This window comes from Zootoca vivipara, chromosome 7 (genome assembly GCF_963506605.1).
Source record: "Zootoca vivipara chromosome 7, rZooViv1.1, whole genome shotgun sequence".
NCBI classification, from domain to species: domain Eukaryota; kingdom Metazoa; phylum Chordata; class Lepidosauria; order Squamata; family Lacertidae; genus Zootoca; species Zootoca vivipara.
The window spans coordinates 48,346,373-48,374,223 of NC_083282.1; the positions used below are offsets into that span (position 1 = coordinate 48,346,373).

Consider the following 27,851-nt stretch of genomic DNA (forward strand, 5'->3'; position numbering starts at 1 on the left):
AAAGTTCAGCACTAGGAAAAAGCTAATCCAGCTAACTAAAATCTTTATTTGCAGAACCTGGAAATGCTATTAAGAGAGACTGACAAAGATCCCTAGATCATTTCTAGAAATGGCTCCAATAAAGTGAGAAACATTAAGATTTTTAACTCACCATTTTAATATTGCCAATAACTACATCAGGTTGAAACTGTACATGACAAATTGGAAGAGAGTCTCAATGTAATGGTTTCAGCAAATAAATGTACTGACTCGGGTTAATAACATCACTACAGTAAAAACAATGGCAAACAGGAACTTGGCACCACATTTACAAAGTAAAAGCATGCGGTTGATACATTTTTGAAATCTCCTATGAGAAAAGGCCCTGGTAAATGCAGAACGAATTGCACTGTCTACAAAACTCCCCACTGGTTTAAGACCAAACACACACACAAACAATTAAGTAGTTAAGTAGCTTTGTAGCAGCACTCTCTCCCCACCCCTGCAGTTTGTAATTTTACAACTCACCTTTCTACCTAGAAGCCGATTCAGGCGTTTCATGTAAGAAGATTTCTATCTGCTACATTAGTAGCACACTCAGTGATTTGGTAATCAGCATAAACCAGGCTAACCCCCTCCCCCAGCCATTAAGTCAGACAAGACTTATTATCCTGCTACAAGAAATCTCTCGGGGGTGGGAGCACCTTACAGTGTATGTAGCAGACTCATAACATTATACATTAGAAGAAGCCATTGCTTTAGCCATAAGAATCCTAAGGCCCTTTTAAGTAGTTGCAGTTACTGTATATCAAGTTCTGACCGTACCAAGTTTTAAAAACAAAAGGTTCCTGCTAAGAGGAATACTTTCTGCGTGATCTGGTCACAATCATGTGCATAGTTAAGTGTTTTTTGTTTGTTTTTAAAACAAGTCTGTTTGCAAATAAGGAAATAAAATTTAGTAAATATATAGTTTTGATGGAAAAACCTTAAAAACAGAGCAGCGATGGCTTATTAAAGAAAGAAAGCTACATATTGAAGGTCTAGGATCTCAACTTCGTAACAGCTGTACACGTTTGAGACTATGCAATCCATATGATGCCTGGATGATTTTTTTTAAAAAATCACACTTAACAGTAGTTCCATTTTTGGAATTTTAACTTCCGCATCCCATATCAATAAAAAGGTCCCTAGTACAGAAGATTGTGCTAAAGAATGCAAGGATTTTTGCATGCTGTTTTCATTCCCCGGTCCTGTTCATGCTTGCAGCTGTCCCACAAGGCAGCAAATAAACAGTCCAGTTCTTAAAACGCAACATCCTGAAATGGAAATAATTTATTTCATTAGCTGAATTTCATGTAATAGCCAGGCAGCTGTTTATGCAATGCTAAAGCTCCGAAGAGACTACGAAGTTCATAAACTTACATTTCACTGTTACGCTCTCTTTTTAGTAGAGTCCACATTCTTTCAGGTTGTTTTTAATTATAACATCTGTAACAGCATCAAAAACAAATTGCACATTCTTTGTGTCAGTGGCACAGGTGAAATGGGTGTAAATTTCCTTGGTGTCTTTTCTTCGGTTCAGGTCTTCAAACTGGCACTGAATGTATGCAGCTGCCTCTTCATATGTATTAGAACCTGGAGGGGAAAAACAACAACTTCTACTAAGTAACACCACTTTAACGACTTGCAATTGACTTTACAGGTCTTTAAAAGAAAAGTAACTGTTTCCAGTCATCACACTTTGCCATCATTTTAGGCTAAAGAAATGCAACTAGACCTAGGAAACTGTGTCTACATCTCTTAGATGAAGCAATCACAAAATAAGTACAGGTAGGTAGCCATGTTGGTCAGACGTAGTTGAAACAAAATAAAAAGTTCCCTCCAGTAGCACCTTAGAGACCAACTAAGTTTGTCATTGGTATGAGCTTTCATGTGCATGCACACGTCTTCAGGTATCTGGTGGCTGGGTTGGGAGACCTGATTGGCACATGTGGTCTGCAGACCTTCATGAGCTGGCTGGATCGTAGCCTGCCTGCAAAATGGCCAATCACAGGCAGGCCATTGTGCAGGACCACCCTGGGGGCGGGACCTCTTGCAACATGTGTGAATCAGGCCATCGTACAACCTGCCCAGGGGCTGCTGGTATAGATGGGATTGTAAATGGAAGAACCAAAATAACCTGATCCTGGGGAAATTTACTCAATCCAACTGAGTTAGCAGAGCCTGCTCTTCTTAGCAGAAGATTACAGCCTCCAATGTATATATGAAGCTGCTTATAGTGAGCAGACTATCTAATTTATCTAATCCAATAACATCTCCTTTGTCTGGTAACAGCTTTCCTTCAGATCAGTTTGGCTATCAGGTATCTCTTTAGCTACAAATGCCAGGGACTGGTCCTCAGACCTCATGCATGCAAAATATACACTCTGCAACTGAGGTATGAGCCCCTCCTATCTATGTTTTAAAGCTGTGTTTATGAAAAGTCATGCAAAAAAATAAATAAATGTGGTACTCGGGTGCCACAGAACTCTCATTGTTCTTGAAAACCTATTTATTTCCTGGCTTTTATAGTAAATTATCTTACACTGGTTTTTAAACTAGCTATTAGCTCCCCCACCCCTTGTTTTTAAAGCAATGATTTTTTTAAATTAAAAAGCTCTGATACTTTATAAAAACCAAGATGCTTAAGAACTACCAGTTTCAATTGCAATAGAACATAAACAGGTGTCATGAATGACAGTACATTGCACCTAAAGCTGTGGCTTGGGTTTTGACTGCTTATTTATTCCCTGTAAGTAGCATGATTCATATTTTAAGAGTGTTTGACTAAAAGGCCTATCCATATATCTCATGCAGTCTGATCATTTCTGATTGGTCGAGACTTCATCATTACAGCTAGAGGCAGAACCATGTGGTAACAGAAGCATAATAGTTGGCTACAAAGCCAAGACACAATTTTTGGAACCCTCTATGAAAGGCATGTCAAACCTGCGGCCCTCCAGATGTTTTGGCCTACAACTCCCATGATCCCTAGCTAGCAGGACCAGTGGTTGGGGAAGATGGGAATTGTAGTCCAAAACATCTGGAGGGCCGCAGGTTTGACATGCCTGCTCTATGAGGAAAATAGCAAACAGTCATGAAGCAGTAATTTGCAGCTGTTGAGACTATCATGACTTCCTTATTCATAGGAAGAAATTCTGTGGAAATAGGACACAACAAAGCAGTGAGGGAAGACTACAGTGCACTACAAGTTTTGAAAGTTTGGGCAACGGAACTCACAATGAAGGCCATAATAAATTGCTGGTGACAGGGCATCAGTTTCAGAACTAGGATTATAAATTTTAATGCTGAGAGAAACCACCACTTTCATATCACACATAGTGAAAGGACTCAATTTTGGGGGAAATGTCCAGGTGTCTCCTTCCATCAGAAAATTCAATCTTGGGCTTTAAGAGAGAACATGAAGTATTCAAGCCAGCATGACAATAAGTAAACAGAGCCAAGCTAATGCTAACATATCTGTTTTCATCCAGCAGGGACACTATCAGACAGGGATCTATATTTTTTTAAAGGTTGGATAGATGACGGGACAAAGAAAAATATTATGTACATATACTGAGGTCACAAATACACATTAAACAAAAAGCAACAAGCTGTTTTCATCCTATTTCCCACATTATTTTTTACCTTACCTGGGTATTCCGGGTAGCAAATTGTTAGTGGACTCCTCCTTATCTTTTCCTCAAACAGATCTTTCTTGTTTAAGAAAAGAATGATTGATGTGTCTGTGAACCACTTGTTGTTACAAATGCTGTCAAAGAGTTTCATACTCTCATGCATACGATTCTGGGAGGAGGAAAACATCTCGTTGAAAGATAATACCCCAGCAACTTTGCATAATCACTAAGGAAAACAAAGCTACTAGTGCAAATAATGTGATTTGGTCAAAGCTGATACTCAGATAAGAAAGTACTAGTAATCATTTGGGCAAATATCAGAATTCCTAAACTTTGGCTAAAATGGGTCACAAAAAGACTTTTCAGTTATCACAATTACATGATGTTTCACAAAAATTCATCCAGATGCTTTATTTCCTTCACAGCTAAGAACTACCGTAGTTTTCAGATTCAATGGTGGGGGGGCGGAAGCAAGGAAGATTTTATTGAACACAGCCTGCCAATTAGTGCTGCTGCCAGCGCTCACTGCAGGAAATTTGAGGAGACATACAAGAAATGTTTCCTTCTATGCCTTAGTCATTTTCAAAACACAAGTCATTTAAATTAAGTTGTCCTAAACAAACTACATAAAGCTTAAAGTCAATTTCCACCACAGTTTACGTAATGCAGCATGTAACTAACATTTAACTCTATGGCAACCTACCATTTCTTCGTCCTCAGCAAGAACAAGGTCATAATCACTGAGAGCTACGCAGAATATAATTGCTGTTACGCCTTCAAAGCAGTGGATCCATTTCTTACGTTCTGAACGCTGGCCACCAACGTCAAACATCCTGGCAGAAAGAGAAATTGCTTTTATTATTATGCTACATTATGCCATAAATTACAGTGCAGTGTACAGTGTTGTCAAAAGCACACCATAGGGTTGTTACAAAGCTGAAAGAGCCTATGCCACTAGCATAACCTATGCTGCTGTAACACTGTTTTACTGAAGAACTGAAACATGCTGATCTTTCCTAGCAAGAACTATCATAAGGAGGTTTCTAATAATCAAACAATCACTAAAAGCCAGATGAGTCATTGAGACTACTAGGCCAAGTACCTCTACAACTTGCCTGCTTGCATGAATGCAGAGCTCCCACAATACACTACCTTCCTCCTCCGCTTAGTATTACCTCCACTGGCAAACTCATGCTCTCAAAGTCAAAGCCCAAGAAGATAAGAGTATGTTCAGTTATGATAATTATGGATCTCCTAATAATTTGATCAGGTGAAATTGTCAGCTGTAGTCACCACATATCTTGGTTTCCTTACCACTTCGGGTTAATGAGTGGGAGTCAAGTTGGGAAATGAGAGAGAATGATTTTGACATGGGGTAGGATTCAGCAGTGTTATCAACCTTCTTTAGCAGAAACATGTTATTGCAGAGGCTGATAACATATGGTATAATTTAGTAATCTTGAGAAATATTTAAGTAGTGAACAGCCCAGGGAAAACATTATTTGTTTATACACTTTGAACAATATGCGTAACTCCAGATAATTTCCAGTGTTTATTGAGCCTAGTACTTCATTGGACTGTGCTATAAGAACAAGATTAGCATCTCTTGTTGGAGACTGAATGGGCATATGATCCAGGAAATCTAAGAGTCACATGAAATAACAGGATCATAATAGCAGCAATGTGCATTTTATCAAGTATTCAAGGTAAGTGGACTGGCAAGAGGGACCTGTCTACTTCTGTAAGGGCAAGGCAATATTTACCTTGAAGTATGAAAACTATCCTGCCTCTAACAGCAGTAACACTGGAGAAAGAACCAAAAAAACAGCAAAATCTCACTTTTGCAATGTGAATTCATATTCTCCAACAGTAGACTATAACAATTTACCCCATATTCAGCACAATAATTTCCTTTTGGAGTGAAAGGTGGCATAGAAAGGAGGAAATGCCACAGAGAAGCATAAGGACATCTCTCTTGACATATCACACAGGTGGGTAAGCTTGCTCAACACAGAACCTGAATGTTATGCTAGCATACGATGTTTATCACCTTCTGCTGCTTGGGAACAGCATTTTGTTTGGCGGCTGCTGAACAACAATGGCTGATTACACAACCTCCTGTGCAGAATGGTCAATGCACTTACGAAGTGGTTTACTGTGAGAAAGCTAACCAGCAGCAAACATTTACAAGCCATAACACCATAGTGCAAGGTGTTGCTAGTTTCTAGTTAAACTTCCCTTAAAGGGTAATATGGTCTTATTTTATGTTTAGCTGAATGGCACAACAAGCCAAACAGACACTCCATTACATTAAAACTGGCTAGCTTAAATGAGAAACCTACTTAAACAACATACATGCTGCTGTGTCCACATAGTGCATCAGGAATTCTTTAAGAATAGGTTAAACCCTCCCTTTCTGTGATTGAAGTTCTGCATCTAGCAGAATAGAATTTGATACAAGCACAGAAAGAAAGAAAGAAAGAAAGAAAGAAAGAAAGAAAGAAAGAAAGAAAGAAAGAAAGAATCTGCCTTCCACCCCTCCTATCAGCTTGTGTATGAGATTATTTAGTAGACAAAAATCCCACTGCAGGAATGGATACAGGAGTCCTATTTAGTCTTCTTTGTTCTTATGGCTGTGCTCTTGACAGACAGCTTTTGCGGCCTCACCTACATTGGGGTGGCCAGCCTCCAGATGTTGTTGGACTCCAACTTTCACCAGCCCAATAGTATGGACAATGGTCAAGGATTATAGTCCAACAGCTGGAGGACACTATGTTGGCTACCCTGACCTACATTCATACAGGCCTCCCAACTTGGTTAGGCCCTCTGGCAAAGGTGTAAATAGAGCAAGAAAGAAAATAATATGCTGCTTTAGAAAAAGTCTTTAAATACTCACACCCTTCTTTAACTGGTAGTTTAACAGTCAGAACGTGCTATCGAGCTGTGCCACAATTTACAGCATTTGTAACTAGATAATTATCATTACATCTGATCTTGGATACTACATAACCAAGCAATTTTGGGCAACTAATTCATATACTGCAAAGGTGAGAAGCCAAGGAGCTCCAAAAATGTTTTATTTAAGTTAATAATTTAAATAGAACTTAAAAACTGTATTAACAACAAGTCCAAGGTTCAATTTACTGGACCAGAGTGCAGAAAAGCAGGTTTGATCCACTAGTTATGTCACACTCATCTAATACAGCATATATATATTACAGAGTTTTTCTCATTCATCCTGTATATATGTGGGGCTCATTATTCCCACTTTACATATACAGAACACAAGCTCATCCATGATAATTTTCCAAAGGCCATTCTGTGATTTGATGTCCAGAACCAAACTTAACATGACATTCACCCAATCCTAACTTCCTTGGGTTTGTTTTTCGTTTTTGCTGTGCATTTATAAAATAAACACAAAAGTATTCTTAAACAATATTCCAATCAACTGGAGTGCAATTAAAAGACATGTGCAAGTGAGACTTGTCAGCAGAAATCCAAGCAAAGGTAGTAACTCATTTTGCCATTTATAAAATTCTTTATTAAAACATTATTACTAATATTATTATTATTATTACCTTCTATCAAGATAAAGCACAGTAACTAGGCTATGATGGAGCATATGATCAGAAATGAGCATTTATCTAATAGCACGGTGGCAGATAGAGGAATATTGGGTTTCAATGCATCCTTATGGCTGGCATGAAGGATAGGAGGCAACAGAGAAGAATTCATACTTAAAGGGATACTGCCTAGGTCAGGCCCATTCTGTTAAGGTGGATACATGTCCATGGAGCAGGGCTCCTTACACTTTCCTCCTTTAAACCGCAGGCAGAGTGTCTAACATTTCTCTGAGTTCTATGACCTCTGTAGCAAGGCCCCGACCCTACCACAAAACATGGTGGCATCTTGCAGCAGGAGGGATGTGAGCTCTTACCAGTCCCACTTATTCTGCATGGCACTATATTTTACAGAGACATGGGACTTGATGGAAGTTATAGTCAAAACAGAGCCAAGGGACTTTAAAGGCTGCATTTAAAGAGCATATGGGGATCCCTGTAGCGGCAATCAATAAAGATGGTGGCAAGCTAGATTGAGGTACATGGGTTGCAAGTCTCAAATCACTACGTATGTATTCCAGGGGGAAATACACATCCCCGGTCCTACATCAAGCTCTATAAATGGCAAGCATTTACACACCTGTGCATGCTTCCGGCCAATGTTTTGTTCTACTGACTGGTTAGTACTCTCTCTACACAGTTTTGCTGAAAAAGCCATGCACATTTCACAAAGCTATGTTAATTTCAGCTCCAACTGCAACACGGTAAAATAAACACGTGGCAAATTGGAACATCGGTATGGTGGGGCTTTCAACAAATAATGTAAAACAGTAGTCAGTATCCTTTTAGTATATATGCTCCTGTAAAGGAAGGGTTCAGTACCTGTGTCTGTGATCCCAACATAAAAGCAGCTGAAAAGAACAAAACAATGAAAATAAAAAAGTGAACTGATACCAAAAAATCTCCAGCAAGAACAGAATTGAAAGACAGAGATACTTTACACTGTGTGAAGCCAGAGCCAAATTAAGCCTGCACAACGTGCGCAGAAGTAAAAGTCGTAAATTTTACACCACAACCCAAACAACAGTGGAGTGATAGTAATATGTAAGTGGGACCCTACAACCCACAACGTAACTCACTTGAAGTACAAGTCCTTGAAAGTGAAGTGCGTTTCTACAATGCCTGTCGTTTTCACTCTGGTTCGTAGAACATCTTGCTGAGTTGGAATGTAACTTTGCTGGGATATTCTGTCCAAGTCATTAAGGTAGCTAAAGGGGAAAGAGAGACGGAGAAAGGAGATACATTTTTATCCACTCTCTTGGACTAAGACACAATTTTTATGAGCTACTCCTATATTATTATTATTCTATGCCTTATTCTCATCTAGAGAAAAATCAAAAATTCTTCTGCAATATTCTTCTTCTTCTTCTTCTTCTTCTTCTTTTTCTCCTTCTCCTTCTCCTCCTCCTCCTCCTCCTCCAGGGTGTCATGACTGTCATATAGTTGTAGATTACTAGAAACCAGGTAAGCACTGGCTTTACTGGATGTAACTGTTGAAATTTATTCCATGTTAACAAAGTTACTGTACTTTGCAACCTCAATTGAAACTGGAGCCAATGGATATATTTTGGTTCTTTATGAGAGAACTACATTAAGAGCTGCCTTAAAATGTAGTTTTAAGATACAGGCTTAATGCTTTCCAAAACATCATTAGCAATGTTCACACTATAAATTCTTGAGTTTTACAACAATCAGTAAATATAATAGCTTGAGCCAAAGTAGTCCCTAATATGATGATGAGAATGTAAACTCCTTAAGGCAAGGTCCTGTCTTTTTTGCTTGTTATTCAATAAACCACATTTATATAAATAGTGCTTATTTGAAACATTAAAAAAGTTATAAGATATACATGTAGGAAATGCAATGCAGAAAGAATTGATAGTTACCTCTATATTGGCGGGCAAAGGGGAGAAATACAAGACACAAATTGAAGAGTATGTGCTACAGATTGGTAGGACTGCAAGCTTGAGGTATGTATCATTGCCTGAGTTGCTGTGATGAGAGAAACTTCATGGAGATCAGTAGGAAGGAGTTGAGTGTAAGGCAGCAGTTAAGAAAAGTGAGTGACGAGACTATGTCCCCAATTAAAATCTTAGCTCAGTCACTAACTTGCTGGTTAACTTCAGGCAAGCCGCTATCCCTCAACCTCACAGATCCCCACTCAGTAACAGGTCTACATTAAAAGGGTTGTTGCAAGGAGTGACGCCTATATACAGTACTTGAAATCTTAGGAAATTTCCTCTGTCAGTCTTCCCCAACATGGTGCCCTCCAGATATTTTGGACTAAAAAGTGTGCAGGCTCAGGGTGGAGAGTGGTGTAGTACAAAAGGTATGGAGGGCAGCACGTTAGGGAAGCTTGCACTATATTATTAGGTATTAATACAGTGGTACCTCTAGTTACGAACTTAATTCGTTCCGGAGGTCCGTTCTTAACCTTAAACTGTTCTTAACAAGAGGCGTGCTTTCGCTAATGGGGCCTCTTGCTGCGCCGCCAGCACACAATTTCCATTCTCATCCTGGGGCAAAGTTCTCAACTCAAAATAACTCTTCCAGGTTAGCGGAGTTTGTAACCTGAGGCGTTTGTAACTCGAAGTACCACCGTATTAGGTAATGCTCCTATTCCCCATTGTTTCTTTTTACAAGTATTTATGACTTTACTTACTTCTAAAGATGTGTAAAGAACCAACAGACTTTTAAACCACTGTCTTGAAAATCACAATGTGCTGGAACCAAGGATGAAATACAGTAGCTTGCCCTGAGCTTTATCAGTTAAACAAGATTTGAATCTGGGTTATCCACATCCATATCCCACACATTAGTAACTATATAGTATAGTACTCTGGCTCCAGCTTAGTTTTCTCCTGCAGCAGAAGGAAGGGCAGCCTTATTCTGCACTGCCACTTAACTGTTATTTTACAGCTGAACCTTTTAACGGAGAGCCCATTCTCATTTGGTTCTATAAAGTCTCACAAAGCAGTAACATGACTTAAAAGTAACTCAAAGAATATAATTACTGTCTTGAGATGCTATTCCTCTGCTAAAGCAGATTCCTGATTAGGGTTTGATGCTAACAAATTATCAAGGGAGGGCAAAGTTTATGATCTCAGCTTCTTGTAATAAAAATACTTCTGCTGGGAAACAAAGATCCTGCGACCTTCCATGCTATACTTAAACTACAGCTATCTGAAACAGTACTATAACTTTATTTCATTCATTTATGCCTCACTTTTCTGCCCACACTAGAAGGAAGAGCATGTTGTCCTGCTTTTAGATTAGGCAATGGAAAAGCAACCTGAAACTAAAACCAAAATGTGAGTGGATTAAATGAAAACTCCAAGCAACTGGCTGTAATGTAAAATGCTGCCAAAAGAATACAAGAGCTACTTCAAGTCCTGAAAACAGTTAAGAGCTTCATTTGAAAACAAGAAGCAGTGAATTATTTAAACAGATGATGTGCTCTCTTTCCATGCAGGTTAGTCATCTGTATACAGTATAGTCACGTTTCAACAGCAAGCTCTGAAGAAGTAAAGCTGGTTTAGACCTACCTTATCTGGTAGTACAAAGAGTTGGTTCGGCAAGTTATCAATCAGCAAGGAATTAGTGATTTTATTGCCCTCATTCTATGACATGCTGCATACATTGGTGTAAAAAAAATTCTTCATCTCAAAATAGATAATCCACAGGTTCTTAAGAATATCTTGGTTTAAATTACTGGAAAATGCAAATAAAACCATTGTTCTACAAAAAAAGGGTATAAATGGCTTCTTTTATTGTGACTTCAAGCTAAATGCAGTCGTACCTCTACTTACATATCCCTCTGGATACGGGAATCTTCGGGTTATGAACATGGCAAACCTGGAATTGTATACTTCCGGGTTTTGCCACGCATGCATGCGCAGAAGCGCTCTACGCGCCTTGCGCATGCTCAGAAGCGTACGTCTATTTACGTTATTTTCGAGGTGTGAACAGATTCCCAGAACGAATTAAGTTCATATCCGTAGGGTCCACTATACAGTAAAGGCAAAAAGTGTCTCCAGGAACTGTTGCAAACATCTATGCTCTGAGAATATTAAGAACTGTTCTGGAAAGAAATAATAGGTTCATGCAGTTCTGGAAAGAAATAATAGGTTCATGCAGTGTCCAAAGAACTGTTGCCACTCCTCAATTGTCCTCAGTGGCTAAGTTTAAACAAATGACAGGCTACAGTCTTTCCCAGTCCTAACCTGAAGATGCCCAGGACTGAACCTGGGACTTTCCGCATACAGAGTAGATGCTCTACCACCAAGCTACAGTCCTTCCCCAAGTTCAGACAAGACAAAATAAACACGGAGAATTGGGGGGGACATTTTTGTCAAAATGAAAAAGATTAGTACCACTGTTTTTGAGGAGATCTCAAGAATGCCATTAAACGCAGGTTGCCAAGCGTCCAGTATACCATAGGCAAGAAAAGTGAGTGGTGTTGGGAACTGATGGCTCCACCCTTTCCTGTGACCCACAGAACTCGCTTTGATCAATTAAGCATAATCGATGGAATCTTCAAAGCCAAGCCTTCATTAATTGTTCACTGTCCAGTTTGTCAGGCTTAAGGAATTCTCCTGAAATGCATTTTAACATCCTCACATCAAGTTTCCTCACAGCCGTTTGAGAAATACCACAGAAATTATTTGGAAGTATTAATCGTTCTTGCCATAATAACTCTGCAAAATAAACAACAGTTCTGACAAAACAAGTACAACACTTATGTGGGTGGTTAAAAGAGCATGAGTTTATCTGTGAAAGTGCTTAAAATCTATAAAAAGCTTCTTACTAGGATGCAGAATCATTAAGCTGATATTCCCTTGACCTGCTGAAGCATGCTTGGACCCCAGGATCTCTCCATAACCGCTTAATCACACCTGCCAGTTCAGGAGTCATGACTCCCTCCTCTGCACTTCCAGCTAGTACAAACAACTGACGGGCATCATCCTGCAGGAGAAGGCAAATTAAACACTGCTGTTATCATGTGCAGTATAATAACATATGCTTAACGACCAACATTAGGAGAAGTGTTTCAGTGCAAGTTTACAATGGTATGGTTGATTACCTACTCCCCACCAGCAGCAGACTGTTTCCTTCTCTGAAATGTTACTTCAAAACAACCAATTGCTAACTGCACAAACCATTATTTGATGTGCATCACAACCAGAATGCAAAGAATCAGCTATGCTGGTCAGAACTACCAAAAATGAAGGTATACCACAGTCTGATATGACAGTTGGGAAACAAGCTCATCCAATAAAGAGGTTTGGGACATCTTAAAGATTTATTTATTATTGGAGATATCCAGTGTTGCACAAACAGACCTGCTCATACAATTGGACTTCCTCTTCTTTTCCTCCCCCCTGGAGCCCTCTGTGCCCCACAACTCTCCAGAGCAGATCTGCAGTGGGAGACTACAAGAGGGAGAAGAGGAAGCCCCATTGCATGAGCGGAAGACTGTTCTACTAGTGAACAGACACAACTGGATGTTGCCCTATGGCATAAACTTCTGTGGACTACTTTAAATATTACTACTCAGCTATGAAACACATTGTGATAAGAATGGCAAGAGCCAAAGAAATAATAAAAGCTTATGCTTATGAATTAAAAAGTTTTAAAGCTGCAAAACTAGTAGCTGAGCGCTGTCTTAATCTGGGAAAAGAGCAATTTAAGCAAAACAAATATCTGCAAATACAAGAAATATAGCTTCAAATTAGGGAAAAGAAGTTGAAATTTTTGAAATAGATGCTCATCAACAGTGAATACCAAACTAGTTTTTAAAATCATGGATCATTAAAGTTTTAAAGCAAGTATGGGGAAGCTTCAGTTCCTGGGACTAAATAGTCCAATCAAATCATGTTCACCTTTCCCAAGTCTTATGTCATCTATGGTGTTAGGTGCAAGAAACTTCAAGCCATGACTAAAATGAGTAACTGGGAGCACACACTACAGTACATGTGGTTGGTTGTAAGCTGTTTTGGGTTGCCTTGAGCAAGATAAAGCAACTAAAAAATTGAAATAATAATAATAATAATAATCACCAGCTTGAATTTAAATGGGAAAAATGACTGATATACAGGAAGACGGACAGTTTCAGGCTGTGTTCTCCTACTTAATTATACAAAACAGTACTGATAGATTAATTAAAGAAGCACAGTGGCAGAAGCTACAAATTTGTTTAACATGTCTTGAGCTGTTTAAGAGACCACAAAAGAACATTCTCAGAGGTTGACAACACTTATTTATTTAAGGGATTTGTACCCCACCCTTCAATGTTTACATGTCCAGGAAAGCTTACATAGTAACATAAAAACCATTAAAAACAGTAATAGCTATAAAACAGCAGAGAGCAAACAAATCAACATTTTAACAGAGATTTCGAACTAGAACAGAATGCATCTAAAAGTTAGAGTCAATGCTTGGAGCTGAAAAGACAAAATAGACACCAGCACTCCTAACATAAAAAGACCTGCTTCCCAGTTATCATCCACCACCTAATAATCTGAAAGCAGAGGAGTCCAGAGAAAGCCCTCAAAGATCTTAATGCACTGTCAGGTTCTCATGGGAAAAGGTAGTCCTTCACATCTACTGGCAACATTACAATAACATCAAAACAACAAGAACACAGTTTACCAACTCCTCACATTTTTTGATCAAATGTATACACATAAACACAAGATGGTAGCGGTATCCACCACGTTTAATAGACAAGCACTTCATTATCATTACTACTAAATCAGTAGTAATTTTAAATCAATACAATACACTTACAGCTCTGGCAACTTCACCAAAGTCTATCTTTAGTCTTCCCATTGCTCTTATTATTGCAATGATGGATTGGATAGTATTGCTGTAGACAACCACTTTATACTGTCTGCATTCTTCCTCTGAATAGCCATCCTCATGAATGATTCTGAAAAAGAAAGAAATACTAACCAGTTGGTGCTTTGCCCAGAGTGGGGAAATCCCCATTCAGCCATTAGGCTAAGTAAGTACTGAGCCCGTCACTGTCAATCAGAGTAACCCACCTCACAGAGTTGTTATAATGATGAGAAGCAGGAAAGAGAACCATACACCCCCTCATTGAGAAAGGGCAGGACAAAACAGTAACAAATAAAATTTTATTCCTTACATCCACCTAAACATACTGGGTTGTAGTTTAACTACTGCCTCTTGTTTCCCCTGCAGTCCCTTTGTCCTCTCAAAAACTGTTCCCTGGGATTGGGAAATCATCTGGAATGAGGTGGGATGTGGAGTAGGGGCTGCAGCAGGAAGGATGAACCAGCAAAACTTGCAGAAGCAGAAGTACCATCTACTTGTGCAATAGGACATTATGGTAGCATACTTCACTAGCACCATGGGCAAAGCACCAAGACAGGATGATGACAGGACTCAATAGCTTTGTATTCTCACAGCCCCGCACCCAATAAGACATCTGCACAAACACAATGTGACAAGAAAAGGAGCAGCATACAAATTTTCAAGTCCCCAGATATCCCCTCACACTGCCTTCATGGCAGGGTGAAGTGGGGAATAACAGAGCTCTTTCAAACCCTGCAAAGATCCTCCATGTGCAGGCAATGTCTGCAGTATAATTGGATTAGGTACCAGTCTAAAAGATACGCCACTTTACTTACTTCATCTGTTTCACAATGGTGCTTTTACCAGATTCTCCAGCACCTATAAAACAAAAATAAGCAAACCTGTTTAATTTGATGTAGAAATTGAGAAAGCAGAATCTTGGTAATGAGTTCAAAATTTAACTATTTTTCTATATCAACCACCATCAGGGCTGGCTCTAGGGGTAGGCTGGGTGGTGCCAGGGGGGCACCGCGCGGCAAAGCCGCGCGGAATCCATGCTGCACACTGCGCCCGCCCACCAGGGCGGGCGCACCGGAGCAATCTCCGCACCACGGCGCCCCCGAAATTCTTGAGACAGCCCTGACCACCATCTGTTCCAGAAGCATCCATGCACCAGTACACTACATACAATTTAATTCCCATGCCTCTTAGCAACAGCTGCAAGTAATCTTTGGCAGTTTAAGCCTCAATGGAAGTCAGGATTTACAAAATGAACATCTGCATTCTTTATACAAATAACTGGGATACCTACATATGTATACAGAATTACCCATCACCTACTTATAAATGTTTCTCATACAGTACTTCCTGCAGCAAAACACTACTGATCTCTCAAGGACTGTCAGATACATAAAGACCAAATAATTATGTGTATAAAACACTGAAGCACACACTTCCTTTTGTGTGTACATGTGACAACACAGTTGTATGCCTAAAGCCCGCAGCAACATATACTGAAGTTTTGAGTTTCTAAATTAATTCCCTAATTTTTGCATGGTTAGTACTGAACTATGAAACACGAATCCCCCAAAGGATGACCCTTTCAAAGAAGGGTCATAAATCATTAGCAGAGCAACTGCTTCACATGCAGAAGGTCCTAAGTTCAATTCTACATCTCCAGGTAGGACTGGGGGAGAGACCCTTATCACAAATCCTAGAGAACTGCTTCCATACGATGTAGATAATACTGAGTAGGATACCGTGTTTCCCCTTTTTTAAGACACCGTCTTATAACTTTTTTTCGTTAAAAAAACACAGGGTGGCTTATTTTTGGTGGGGTGTCTTATGGTCTCCTCGGCTGGGCCAGGCCGCTGGCTCGGGGTGCTGCTGTGTGCTACGCGCAGCGCTGCTGAGCTCTGTCCTACCTGACAAGGTTGTTGTATGTATTAGAACAATACAATGTATGCACAAAGATTTCAGTGCTCTGAGGTGCTATTGAGCTTGGACTCTCCTACATGGGAGGTTTTAAAACCCAGGTTTGGATGGCCAAGGCTTCTCCAGCTGTGACTGCCATCTGATGGGGATTATTTTAGCTGTGATTTCTGCATAATTGCAGGGGGTTTGACTGGATGGCCCTTGGGGGACCCCTTCCAGCTGTACAGTACTATATTCTCAGGTCTTCAGGTTCACAGGTCTTCTCCATCGGTGATGGGAAAACCTGTGTCCCTCCAGATGATCATAGAATCGAAGAGTTGGAAGGGACCCCAAGGATCATCTAGTCCAACCCTCTGCAATGAAGAATCATCAGCACCATGCTCTAACCAATGGAGCAAATATAGATATAAATAGGGTTGCCATGTGTCACATTTTTTCGAGGACACGTCCTCTTTATCACAGGCAGAGTCGTCATAGCGATCCATAATTAAAAGCAGGAGTTTCCAAATACGTCCTCTTTTTTGCTTTTGCAAAATATGGCAACCCTATTAAATAATGAAATAGAAAGCCCCCATCTTCCCACAGCGTCCCCCTCCGATCACCCTTTAAAGGCATTTTCTCCGCTGCGCCCCTTTTAAGACAGGCCAGACGGCAGAAGAAAGGGGCGAGGGCTCTGCTGGGTGCTCCGAGCGCTCTGCGCGCTCCAGCAGCTGGTTCTGGGCAGCGGGACGGCAAGCCTCCTTGGCCGGGTAGAGGCGAGGCCGCTGGCTCCGGCGCTGCCGGGTGCTCTGAGCTGCTGAGCGCTCTGCGCGCTCCAGCAGCTGGATCCTGGCGGCCGGCCAGCCGGCTGCTGGCTCCGGCGCTCCGCCCGGTGCTGCTGGGCACTCTAAGCGCGCGGCGGTGGCACTGCGGAGCGCTCCGCTCTGCAGCAGCCGTTCCGGGCGGCGGGGCGGCAGGTCTCCTCGGCCGGGCGGAGGCGAGGCCGCTGGCTCCGGCGCTCCGCCCGGTGCTGCTGGGCGCTCTGAGCGCTCGGCGGCGGCGCTGCGGAGCGCTCCGCTCTGCAGCAACCGTTCCAGGCGGCAGGGCAGCAGGTCTCCACGGCCAGGTGGAGGCGAAGCCGCTGGCTCCGGCGCTCCACCCGGGGCTGCTGGGCACTCTGAGCGCTCTGCGGCGGCGCTGCGGAGCGCTCCGCTCTGCAGCAGCCGTTCCGGACGGCGGGGCAGCAGGTCTCCTCGGCCGGGCGGAGGCGAGGCTGCTGGCTCCAGCGCTCCGCCCGGTGCTGCTGGGCGCTCTGAGCGCTCGGCGCTGCGGAGCGCTCCGCTCTGCAGCAGTCGGTTCCGGGCGGTGGGGCGGCAGATCTCCTCGGCCGGGCGCTCCGCGAGCTCACCACTACAACAGCAGCCGCTTCCCAGGCCCCGCTGGCTGGCTGGGTCCCGCTGGCTGGCTGGGGCGCTCGGCGGTCTCGCTTTTAAAATCCAAAATCTAGTCACTTAAATAGGAACTCAGTCTAATTCAGCGACATCTTACTCCCAGTAGTGGCCATAAGGAGGGTGTTAGTTTTCATACAAGGCATGGAGGTATGTCTTATTTTCGGGGTATGTCTTATCTTTTGCAAATGCTTAAAAATGCTGCCATGGCTTACTTAATGACTACGTCTTAAAAAAGGGGAAACACGGTAGCTCAATAGTCTGGCTTAGTATAAGGCAGCTTCTTATTTGTTTATAAATTGAATGTTGCTACTTGTTTACATACTTCAAAATCCCTTGGCTATAACCCTAGCAATTACTTTTCCCCAAAGACGAGAAGGTTGTCTCTAAAGTGTATTGTGCCAACCAAATAAAAGTCTCGGGATGGGAAGAGAAGCTTGCATGTATTTCATCAGCAGCTGCTTTTGCTTCTTAGAGCCAACTCTCAATTGCTATGCCTCTGAGCCACTCCTAATCATGTGGAAATAATATACTGTTTAAAATATTAACTCCCTTTCAGGTGGCAGATCACATACCAAGCTGCTTTTAAGTTCTGCTACAAGAAGAACAGGATTTTCTTTACACTGGGGTTGTGCTGCCAAATGAAGTCAGAACGGAATAGTAGGGAAGGATACTGTAAGCATAGTGTCCAAATTTTCATGATCCAGGTCTTAAGTCCACAATTACTGGTGAACTGGGTAGCATGAAGTATACAGAAAAAAACTACAATAGATTCAGGAGTGCATTTCACATTAATTTCTTATTTTTAAAAAGCAGCCTTCTATTGTCAAAGCAAGCAAAAATATTCTACTCGTGACTTAACTAGATGGAATTGGATTCCAAAGATACACTGACACCCAAACTGAACAAAAGCAAGTGCTTTGTTTAGATTAGGTTTGTGAAACCCTTGGCCCTCCAGATGTTGTTGAACTACAACTCCCATCATCCTTGGCCACTGACCATGCTTAGTGGGACTGATGGGATTATAGTTCAGCAACACACAGAGAGCCAAAGCTTTTCCACAACTGGTTTAGATATTTTAAAAAACTAAACAGATGAGATATTTTACAGGAAGATGAATTTGCAGCATTGTTTATGAAAAAGTTTAGTATAGATTGCTCCTCAATTTAAAAACCTGACGAAGAAGAGCTCAAATATATTTCAGACTCTGAAGCAATAGCCTCAAGATATGAATGACCCAGCATTAGATTTTTTTTTTTATGTGTACAGGTCTATGTAAGATTTCTTACATTTCCAGGAACCTGGAATATTTCTTAGCTCTGTTCCACTTCTCTTAGGCCTGAAATATTTATTACAACTGTGTAGGAAAAGACCCCAGCTATCATTACTTTCCTGCAAAACAAAGTCAGGAGGGAGATGACTGCAAACATGGATCAGGGACCCAGACAGGGGAAGACAGAGAGTGGGGCTTTGCAAGAGAATGCCAGCAGAGAGTTGAAAGTTTAAACACACACACACACCGGCAGCTGCTTCTTCACTGCAGTCACTCCTTCGGAAGTGACTTTGCAGAGAAGATACAGCAGTTGGGGTTTTATTATGCAAGGTGGCTTCATCGTGAGTAGTTATGGCATTTTCCCTTAAGTTCCACCTCAAAACAGAAGGAATTAAATTACAAACAGTCAACTTGTTCTAAAGAGGAAAAAGCTTTAGTTAATAGAAATAGTAAATAGATGAGGTTCATGTTGCTACATTAGACAGAGGATTTACCTAGCCAGGTTCCCCTTCGTTTAAGAAAGCTTAGTTGCAGTGAAAGATGATATTACTACTCAAGGCCACAGCACAAAATTAGAAGGTACATTTTGAGTATACTACTTGTATGCACAATGACTATAATATGCATGCTTTTTTATCATTTGTGTAGATCGTGGGGATTATGCCATGGCAGGAAAAAAATCAGGTGAAAATGTCCCCTAGCTCTCCATGGTGTGTGCCTGCAGTCAAAAAATGCCATCCATTCCTCACACGTCACAGGGCTCCACACTGTATATTCATTAATTTTACAAAATGTGAAGTAGCCTGAAAATTCACAGAATTATTCCATTTACGTTCAATTATTCCCACTGAAGTGAAGGAGACAGAACCTATTTACTATACTGTGGTTCAACTGGTTTGTGAACTACATGTTATACTGAACCAGACAAATACCAGTAATATACATTATTTGAGGAGGCAGATCAATGCAACTTCTGTAAATGTAGCTATTTACGGCAATAGGAAAATCACGCAGGAACTACAGTGGAACCTCGGTTTACGAACACCTCGGTTTACGAATTTTCGGTTTACGAACAATCCTAACCCGGAAGTTAGTAAACCGAGGTGCCCGAGGCCTACTGAGCATCCAATGCCTTCGGGGAGGCAGGGCCTTCGCTCCGATGCCTCCTGGAGGCCCGGAGCGAAGGCCCAGCCTCCCCGAAGGCATCGGAGCAAAGGTCAAACCTCCCCAAAGACACTGGAGCATCCGATACCTTTGGGGAGGCCGGGCCTTCGTTCCGATGCCTCCCAGAGGCCGGGGAGCGCTTCCGCGACTGGGCTGCAGCCACGGAAGCACTCCACGGCCTTCATGAAGGCATCGGAGCGAAGGCCTGCCCTCCGGAAGGCATTGGAGCCAGGACTTCGTTCTGATGCCTCCCAGAGGCTGGGGAGCGTTTCCGCGACTGGGCTGCAGCCACAGAAGCGCTCCCCGGCCTCCATGAAGGAATCGGAGCCGGGCCTTCTATCCAATGCCTCACAGAGGCCGGGAAGCACTTCCGCGACTGGGCTGCAGCCACGGAAGCGCTCCCCGGCCTTCGTAAAGGCATTGGAGTGAAGGCCCAGCCTCCGGAAGGCATTGGAGTCGGGACTTCGTTCCGATGCCTCCCACAGGCCGGGGAGCACTTCCGTGACTGGGGTACAGCCACGGAAGCCCTCCCCGGCCTCCACAAATGCATTGGAGCGAAGGCCCGGAGAAAGAGGACGGGCCCGGAGGAGCCGGCCCGGACTGGGCTGCCCGCGCTGCGTTGCCGCCACCGCTGCTTTCTCCCGCCACCACATGAGCACCCCTCGCCTCACTCAGCTCTGAGTAGACAATAAAATTTGTGTTAAATTGCTGCTTTAGGGGATGTTTTTCATCGTCTAGAACGGCTTAATCCACTTTCCATTACTTTCAATGGGAAAGTTTGCTTCGGTTTATGAACGCTTCAGTTTATGAACAGACTTCCGGAACCAATTGTGTTCATAAACCGAGGTACCACTGTATACGTCAGCAAAATGGAGTGGCCCTTCATTAAAGTGTTTTTCCTAGAGGCAAAACAATAATGGAACAATAGAAGTGTTGTTTGGAGCAGAAAGATGTGGGGAGGATAAAGGAGGTGTAATAAGCAGCATTCTCTCAGTTGTACAGATTCCATTTATCCTTGAAATCTTTTGCAGTTATCCTTAGTAACTGGCCTGTTACTAAGGATCAAATGCCAAAGGACTGAAAATATGTCTACAATGCTGCCTCCTCAACTAAGTATTATGTATTTCAGAAGCTTGAAAGACATCTATTAGTTGCTGACTGTTGGTAAAATGCCAAATAATTTCTTCACACTTTGGTTGAAAGTGAATTTTGTACTTGCCTAATTGTGCTTATTGTGAGACAGACTAGTATTGTTTGTGGAAAAGTATGTGACCTTTGTATGACCAGAGAGAAATAAAGAGACATTATGATCACACAATTCAACAGTTTACGTAACTGCTTCCAGAATACCCCCCCCCCAAAAGTAAATCTCACCAAGGACGTACAGAACACTTTACTACTCCATCTGAGGAGCTCTGTTTGAAGATCACCAACACACAAATACAACAGGTATCAGGCATTGTGAACAGCAGCATAAAGAAAAAACCTTCCTAAAAGAATACAGTATCATTTTGAACTGGAGTCTGGTCAATGTTACAGTATTGCATAGTGAAATAAATCCGGATGAAGATGGTGCAAGAGGGCCTTTCTCAAAGAAGCCTACATGACTGGGTGCAAAACGGTCAGGATATTGAAATGATACACACACAAAAATATTTACTATTATCCAGAAATGTATGAAATGAATGAAGGATTGGCCTACATCAAAGTCATGGTTTGACAAACCATGGGTTAACCACAAGTTGTCCCACAGACAAAGAAACCATGACTTGTTTCTCCAAAGTTTAGTTTGTTTTCCAGCTGCTCTTGCCTCATGCCTTTGACCACCCCACCAACAGACACTTACCAAACAAACCACACTAAAGGAAGGGTGCTTGGTTAGTATGCAATGCAAAGCTGAAGTTAGAACATGTCAACAAATCATGGCTTCATAGTGTGACTGGTTGGCAGTTAACAAACCATAGTTAAGCTGTTGGGCATTGGTTTAATGGCCAATGGTTTAGTATTATGTGTGAATCAGTCCTATATGACTAACTGTGGAATGCGAGGGATATTTCATTATGTAAACATAAGTCATTTTATATTCACTGATTTCAAAGACATGGAGCCTCTGATCCTGGAAGCATCTTATAGCTATCATTGCTAGTAGCCATTGATAGGCTTATGCTCCATGAATTTGTGTATATTCCTTTTAAATCCATCATGTTTATTAAACAAAATGAATATTCTGCAAATCATAAACCATCTGTGGAATGACACTAATTAATGTACCCATGAACCTTTGGTTGTATTGTTTTGGTAATACAAGGAAATGAATTTGCACACATGTGCATGCACACTTACCCCACCAAGTTCAGTAATAAACTTATAAGTAGATTGATCAAGACTAGCTCCTTCAATTAAGACTATGCCATACTGCCAAGTGGAATTTTAGTTTTAAAATAGTATTGAATCAAAGTCATTCAACCCAATCAATGCAGGAGTGCTCCATAAACAAAGTGGTTTAGTTTAAACCTCAATTACAGATACTAGGAATTCTATATTTTCATTTTAATACATTGCAAGGCAGTCACACCTTTCCCTTCAGCATTTCTTTTTAAAATACTGCTTACATGCACAGTTACATGCAAGCTCTGTACAGCATAAAAACATGAAAGCATTTTGGGTCCTATGAACCAGTTTGTGAACTTACATTCTTTAGCCTGCAATTCTATACGAAACTACCTGTGAGTAAGCCCTATTGAACTCAGAAGAGTTCACGTCTGAGTAGAAATGTACTGTATAGCACTGATCTATCAGACAAACAAGCATAAACAAGAAAACTTGGGAAGAAGATTGGTGTAACTAAACTTTGGGAAAGTGCTGCCAAATTCCATGCTGCCAAAAAGGAAAGAAAAAAACAAATGCAGAAAAAGAAAGGACAATAATTCTTCTAAGGCACAATGGTAATAAAATTGCCCCCCAAAGGGGATTTAAATCATGATTCTCCTGATTGAAAATACAGGTTCAGACCTCTTAATATTCATAGTATTTCAGTTATGTGTGTGTTCATCATGCTGACTTCCTTATCATAGTTTGTTGGGGTGAAGCAATCCATGAGCAGAGGTTCAGTATAATGCTAAGCCAGACGCTCCATGGTTTCTTTCTCCACTAGAAAAAAGGACAGAGCAAAGCAGGCCTGCATGCAGCTGGGCACAGGATAGTTTACTAAACCATTAAATTAATGGCTTAACTTTACATGCTGACATGGCCACTGTGTGACATAGTTCTTCTAATTGAAATTCAGGCATGGACGACCTGTGGTCCTCCAGAAGATGTTGGACTGTTGGTCATGCTGGCTGGGGCTGAAGGGAGTTGTACTCCAACAACATCTGTAAGGCCACAAATTTCTGATCCCTGCTTTAGTAGTTTTTGAATAATTTTATTGTGCCCCCATCTTTCTCATTAAGCCAGTGTTCATGGGAAAGATTTCATAACTGTAATAATTTAAATTCTTTTTCTAGTTTTTGCCAGTTCTAAAGCTGCCTTTTTGAAATGGGATGGGTTACAGCAGTGCACAGCATTAATTGTAGTTGCAGCTGATTTTTTAAAAATACCTTTCCTAATGCAGAATTTTGCATTTTCATTGCCACTGCAATTGACTTTGATCACAATGGCCTGATTCACATGCAGTGCTAAGCCAAACTCCCCCCTTGCCATTTTGCTGCTGCACTAAGCTAAGCCATGGTTTACTTAGTATGCCATCTGAACCTAGGTTTCTGCTTTAATTACCTACGCATAAACTATATGCTGTAATCAATTGCAGCACAGCAGGAAAATGACAGGGGAGGAGCAAAGCAGCTACGTTCTTGTTTCCAGGAGCCCTTAAGTTTGTTCTAAGCTAAATTAGTGTTATGTGCAAATGAGGACAATACCTAGAATCATAGAATCATAGAATTGGAAGAGACCACAAGGGTCATCTATTCCAACTCCCTGCCAAGCAGGAAACACCATCAAAGCATTCTTGACATATGCCTGTCAAGCCTCTGCTTAAAGAACTCCAAAGAAGGAGACTCCACCACACTCCTTGGTAGCAAATTCCACTGCCGAACAGCTTTTACTGTCAGGAAGTTCTTCCTAATGTGGTGGAAGAAGGTGGAATCTTCTTTCTTGTAGCTTGTATCCATTGCTCCGTGTCCGCTTCTCTGGAGCAGCAGAAAACAACCTTTCTCCCTCCTCTATATGACATCCTTTCATATATTTGAACATGGCTATCATATCACCCCTTAACCTTCTCTTCTCCAGGCTAAACATACCCAGCTCCCTAAGCCGTTCCACCTCTTTCTACCTCAGTCTAATTAAGGGTTTCTCTCACTGACCCACCCCAGCATGCATGACTTTGCAGTCGAATAAATGATATTTTTTTAATTGATGCAACATTGTCAGTACAGACTAGGACTTTAAACTATAAAAGTGCATTAAACAATAACATTTTTAAGAACAAAGACAACAGAACACACAATAAAATGTGGTAATAAATAAAGCATAGTTGTCCAACCAACAAATCTGGATAAACTCTTTAGAAACACTTCATGGATTGGTTAGGATTGTACTGTTCTATACCATACCATCTGCCATTATCTGTAAACATGGCCGTTTATCCCAGACATCATGGTTGTTTGTAAGCTAAACACCTACTCCTAGGTAAACACCCCCCCAACAGGTTTATATTCTCTAAATTAAGAAAACTTATTCTCTGCTTTCTGCTTTGTTGTCCTCCAGTCATTCACTATCTGATCCTATGAGCATGAAGTTTCTTTAGAAAACATTGATAAGGAACTTCATCACCAAGTTTTTGAAAACTTTGTTTGGAAGCTACCTCTAATTATAAAATGCATATTTTTAATTTCTTGTTTATCACACCTGCTGTGATTTCTATTTTAGGTTTTTGAAAATCTAAGATTTTGTACTTTAAGAACTGGGTCATTTGTTACTTTTTCTTGATTGCTTTATCTTAAAAGCCTGAAATTAAATAAATGAATGGCTACATTCATTAATTTAATGAAATAAAGAACTGAAGTGAATGACATCTGGCCTCAGTGACTTAAAACTGACAAATGAAAAGGCGATGCAATTTCAAATTCTGCCACTTGTTATCTAACATAGGTCTTCAGATGCACTGCCAGCAAGAAAAAGTTCAGGAGAAAAACTTATGGCCTAGAAAAAGACCAGGAACATCACGTACAGTGGACGCTCAGGTTGCATGTTCACAACCCACAGCGTTCACAACCCGCATCTGCGCACGTGCGGGTTGTGATTCAGCGCTTCTGCGCATGCGCCGAACCCAGAAGTAACCCGTTCCGGTACTTCCGGGTTCAGCATGGAGCACAACCTGAAAGGACGAAACCCGCAGCAGACGTAACATGAGGTATGACTGTACACTTGTCCGATGCCACTAACAGAAGACAGATAATCCTTGTGCTCTTTTGCTAGAGAGAAACCATTCCACTGTCCCCTATACAAACAAGACAAACAGCATGAGGCTAACCCTCTTTCTCACATTCATGGCAAAGGGGCAAGCTGTCCAAGGTATCAGGGGCCTCTTCCTCCAAGCTTCTAGAGAAGCAGCAAAAGGAGCAGGCAGGCACTTGGCATCAGATGCTGCCTACATACTAGTTCTAAGGATCTGTTTCTCTCTCTTTCATTTCATTTTTTGAGAGAGGTACTTCTGCAAATGTAAAAACCTGGACGAGGGCCTGAAAAGGGATCTTTAAAACACAAATGCAGAACAAACGGAACAAATAGCAAGGAGTTTTTTGTGTGTGGTGTGAAAGGTAGACCACTGGCCATTTTCTCCTTCCTCAAGGTCTACTGCAAGTGGGTGAGTGCGGGGCAACTGTACAACTATTCAAAACCATCATCCTTCAAAGTTCCTTAAACCTGATCGGAAGGTTTCTATTTAAAAATAATAATTGGGGAAGGCCTAGGATCTTCTCCTACGAAGTTTAGTCGCGACTGACTTCCTGGGATTCTGGCCTTAAGCCCGCAGGACTTTTACTTTTATTACTTAGGGCCTTAAAAAAATAAAACATACGAAAGCCCTTTGAGTCAGAAAGCGGCAGCTGGACCAAGAGGACCTCTTGGGCTGGGCACCCTCGCTCCCTAGTAAGCTGCGGGACGTGCCCGGGAGCCACGGGAGGGCCAGCCCGGGCCACCAACGGGGAGCGCCCGGTTAAGAGAGAACCGGCGCGGGGATAAACCCCCCACCTCGGCCTCTCCTCACGGGCTGTCCCGTCCCGCTGCCCCCGCCTCTGCCCCTCGCCCCACCCCGGGGCCGCCGGCGGAGCAGGCCCTGGCCGCACCCTCCTCGCCCGCTTCTCCTTACCGAGCAGAAGCAGCTTCACCTCCTTGGACGCCTTCTCGCCGTCTTCGCGCAGGTTGCGGTCTATCATGCGGCTCCGCTCGGCCGCCGCCTTGTCCTCGGCGCTCAGCGTACAGCCCATGGCGGCGGCGACAGGACGGGAGAGGCGGGCGGTACCTCTCGCTCTCCTCAACGGCCGCGGACTCGGGAGGAGAACGAGTTGGGCGGAGGAGGGGGGGAGAGAGAAACACCGGAAACCCGTCCAGCTTCCGCCTCTCCACGGGCAACTGACGAGCGCTTGAAAGGCACCCTGGGAAATGTAGTCAAAGGACGCGTCCCCATCTCCCACTAAGGGGCGCGCAGCCGGGGAGACTAACTAAGGCCCCCATCATACATACCGGTAGCTGTCAACCCCCCCTTTTTTGCGGGAAACCCCCTTATTCCAAGCCACAGCTATCAGCCTTCCCTTTTTTTGCTGGAAATTCCCTTATTCTAGCGCCGTTTCCCGCTGCTGTCCTGGATTGTTAGATATACCGTAGAGTAGACTGTCCCCGGGACAGGTGAGGCTGCTGATCCCTCATTTTGAAATCCGAAAGTGGACAGCTATGTCATCATATATCCAAAGGAGTATTGTATTATGCCGCTCCAACTCCTCAAAAGATTCCATCAACGGTGTCTCCGAAAATTTTTACACATCACTTGGGAAGACAGGCGAACTAATATCAAGAAGCAAAGATCACCAGTGTTGAAGCAGTGATTCTTCAACATCAACTTCGTTGGACTGGTCATGTTGTGCAGATGCCTGATGATCGTCATCCAAAGCAACTACTCTATTCCGAACTTAAAAATAGAAAATGTAATGCTGGTGGTGAACAAAAGAGGTTTAAAGACTGTCTCAAGGCAAATCTTAAAAAAATGTAGTATAAACACTGACAACTGGGAAACACTGGCCTGCGAGCGCTCCAATTGGAGAACAGCCTTTACCAAAGGTGTCATGGGCTTTGAAGACCCTTGAACTCAGGACGCAAGGGAGAAACGTGCTAAGCGGAAGGCATGCTTGGCAAATCCACACCGTGATCAACTCCCTCCCGGAAACCAATGTCCCCACGTGTGGATCCAGAATTGGCTTCCACAGTCACTTACGGACTCGTAGTTAAAACCATGTTTATGGAAGACAATCTTACTTGGCTACAAGTGATTGCCAAAGAAGATTATGCTGTATTATGCTGCTTGGTTCCCGCAAAGAATCTTGGGAACTGTAGTTTGTTTGGGGGTGCTGACAGCTCTCAGGGCATCACACCTTCCATGTACTGTATTGCAGACTATCTTACAGACCTTCTGACTATTGGCCATCGGGGGGGGGGGTACAGGTTTCTCATCCTTGGAATATAGCACTGTAGCATGAGAAAGACAATACCAACTGATATTTCCTTGGCCGGAGGCGCACACATTTCACGGTAGGGTTGTTCATAGGAAAACATTGTGAAATCCAGTCATTTTCCCACTGCAATGATTTGTCAGCAATATGTCTCCACTTCCACCCCAATAATTAAAGGCAGAGGGATTCACTCTCTTTCGAACTCTAGAATTAGTGTGTGTGAAAAATGTGGATGT

The 27,851-nt window shown here is 42.2% G+C and overlaps 1 protein-coding gene across 1 annotated transcript; it reads right to left on the reverse strand.

Moving 5' to 3' along the window:
• Nucleotides 1-133: 133 nt before the first annotated feature.
• GNAI3 (G protein subunit alpha i3) lies at nt 134-26,486 on the reverse strand. The gene is made up of 9 exons (XM_035122452.2): nt 26,262-26,486; nt 14,935-14,977; nt 14,069-14,210; nt 12,087-12,244; nt 8,359-8,487; nt 4,360-4,489; nt 3,672-3,825; nt 1,402-1,614; nt 134-1,295 (listed from the first exon to the last, which is right to left on the reverse strand). Exons 1-8 carry the CDS (start codon nt 26,377-26,379, stop codon nt 1,424-1,426), a joined length of 1,065 nt encoding a protein of 354 aa, XP_034978343.1. The 5' UTR covers nt 26,380-26,486; the 3' UTR covers nt 134-1,295; nt 1,402-1,423.
• Nucleotides 26,487-27,851: the final 1,365 nt, after the last annotated feature.

Bases quoted from the DNA above. Each gene is read 5' to 3' on its own strand.
- GNAI3 (XM_035122452.2), bottom strand. From the start codon at position 26,379: ATGGGCTGTACGCTGAGCGCCGAGGACAAGGCGGCGGCCGAGCGGAGC. The intron at 8,488-12,086 runs GTAAGAAGCTTT...TTTCCCCTTTAG, and splicing joins CTTAATGATTCTGCATCCTA to CTACCTTAATGACTTGGACA. The intron at 1,615-3,671 runs GTAAGGTAAAAA...TTTCCCCTCCAG, and splicing joins TTGCTACCCGGAATACCCAG to GTTCTAATACATATGAAGAG.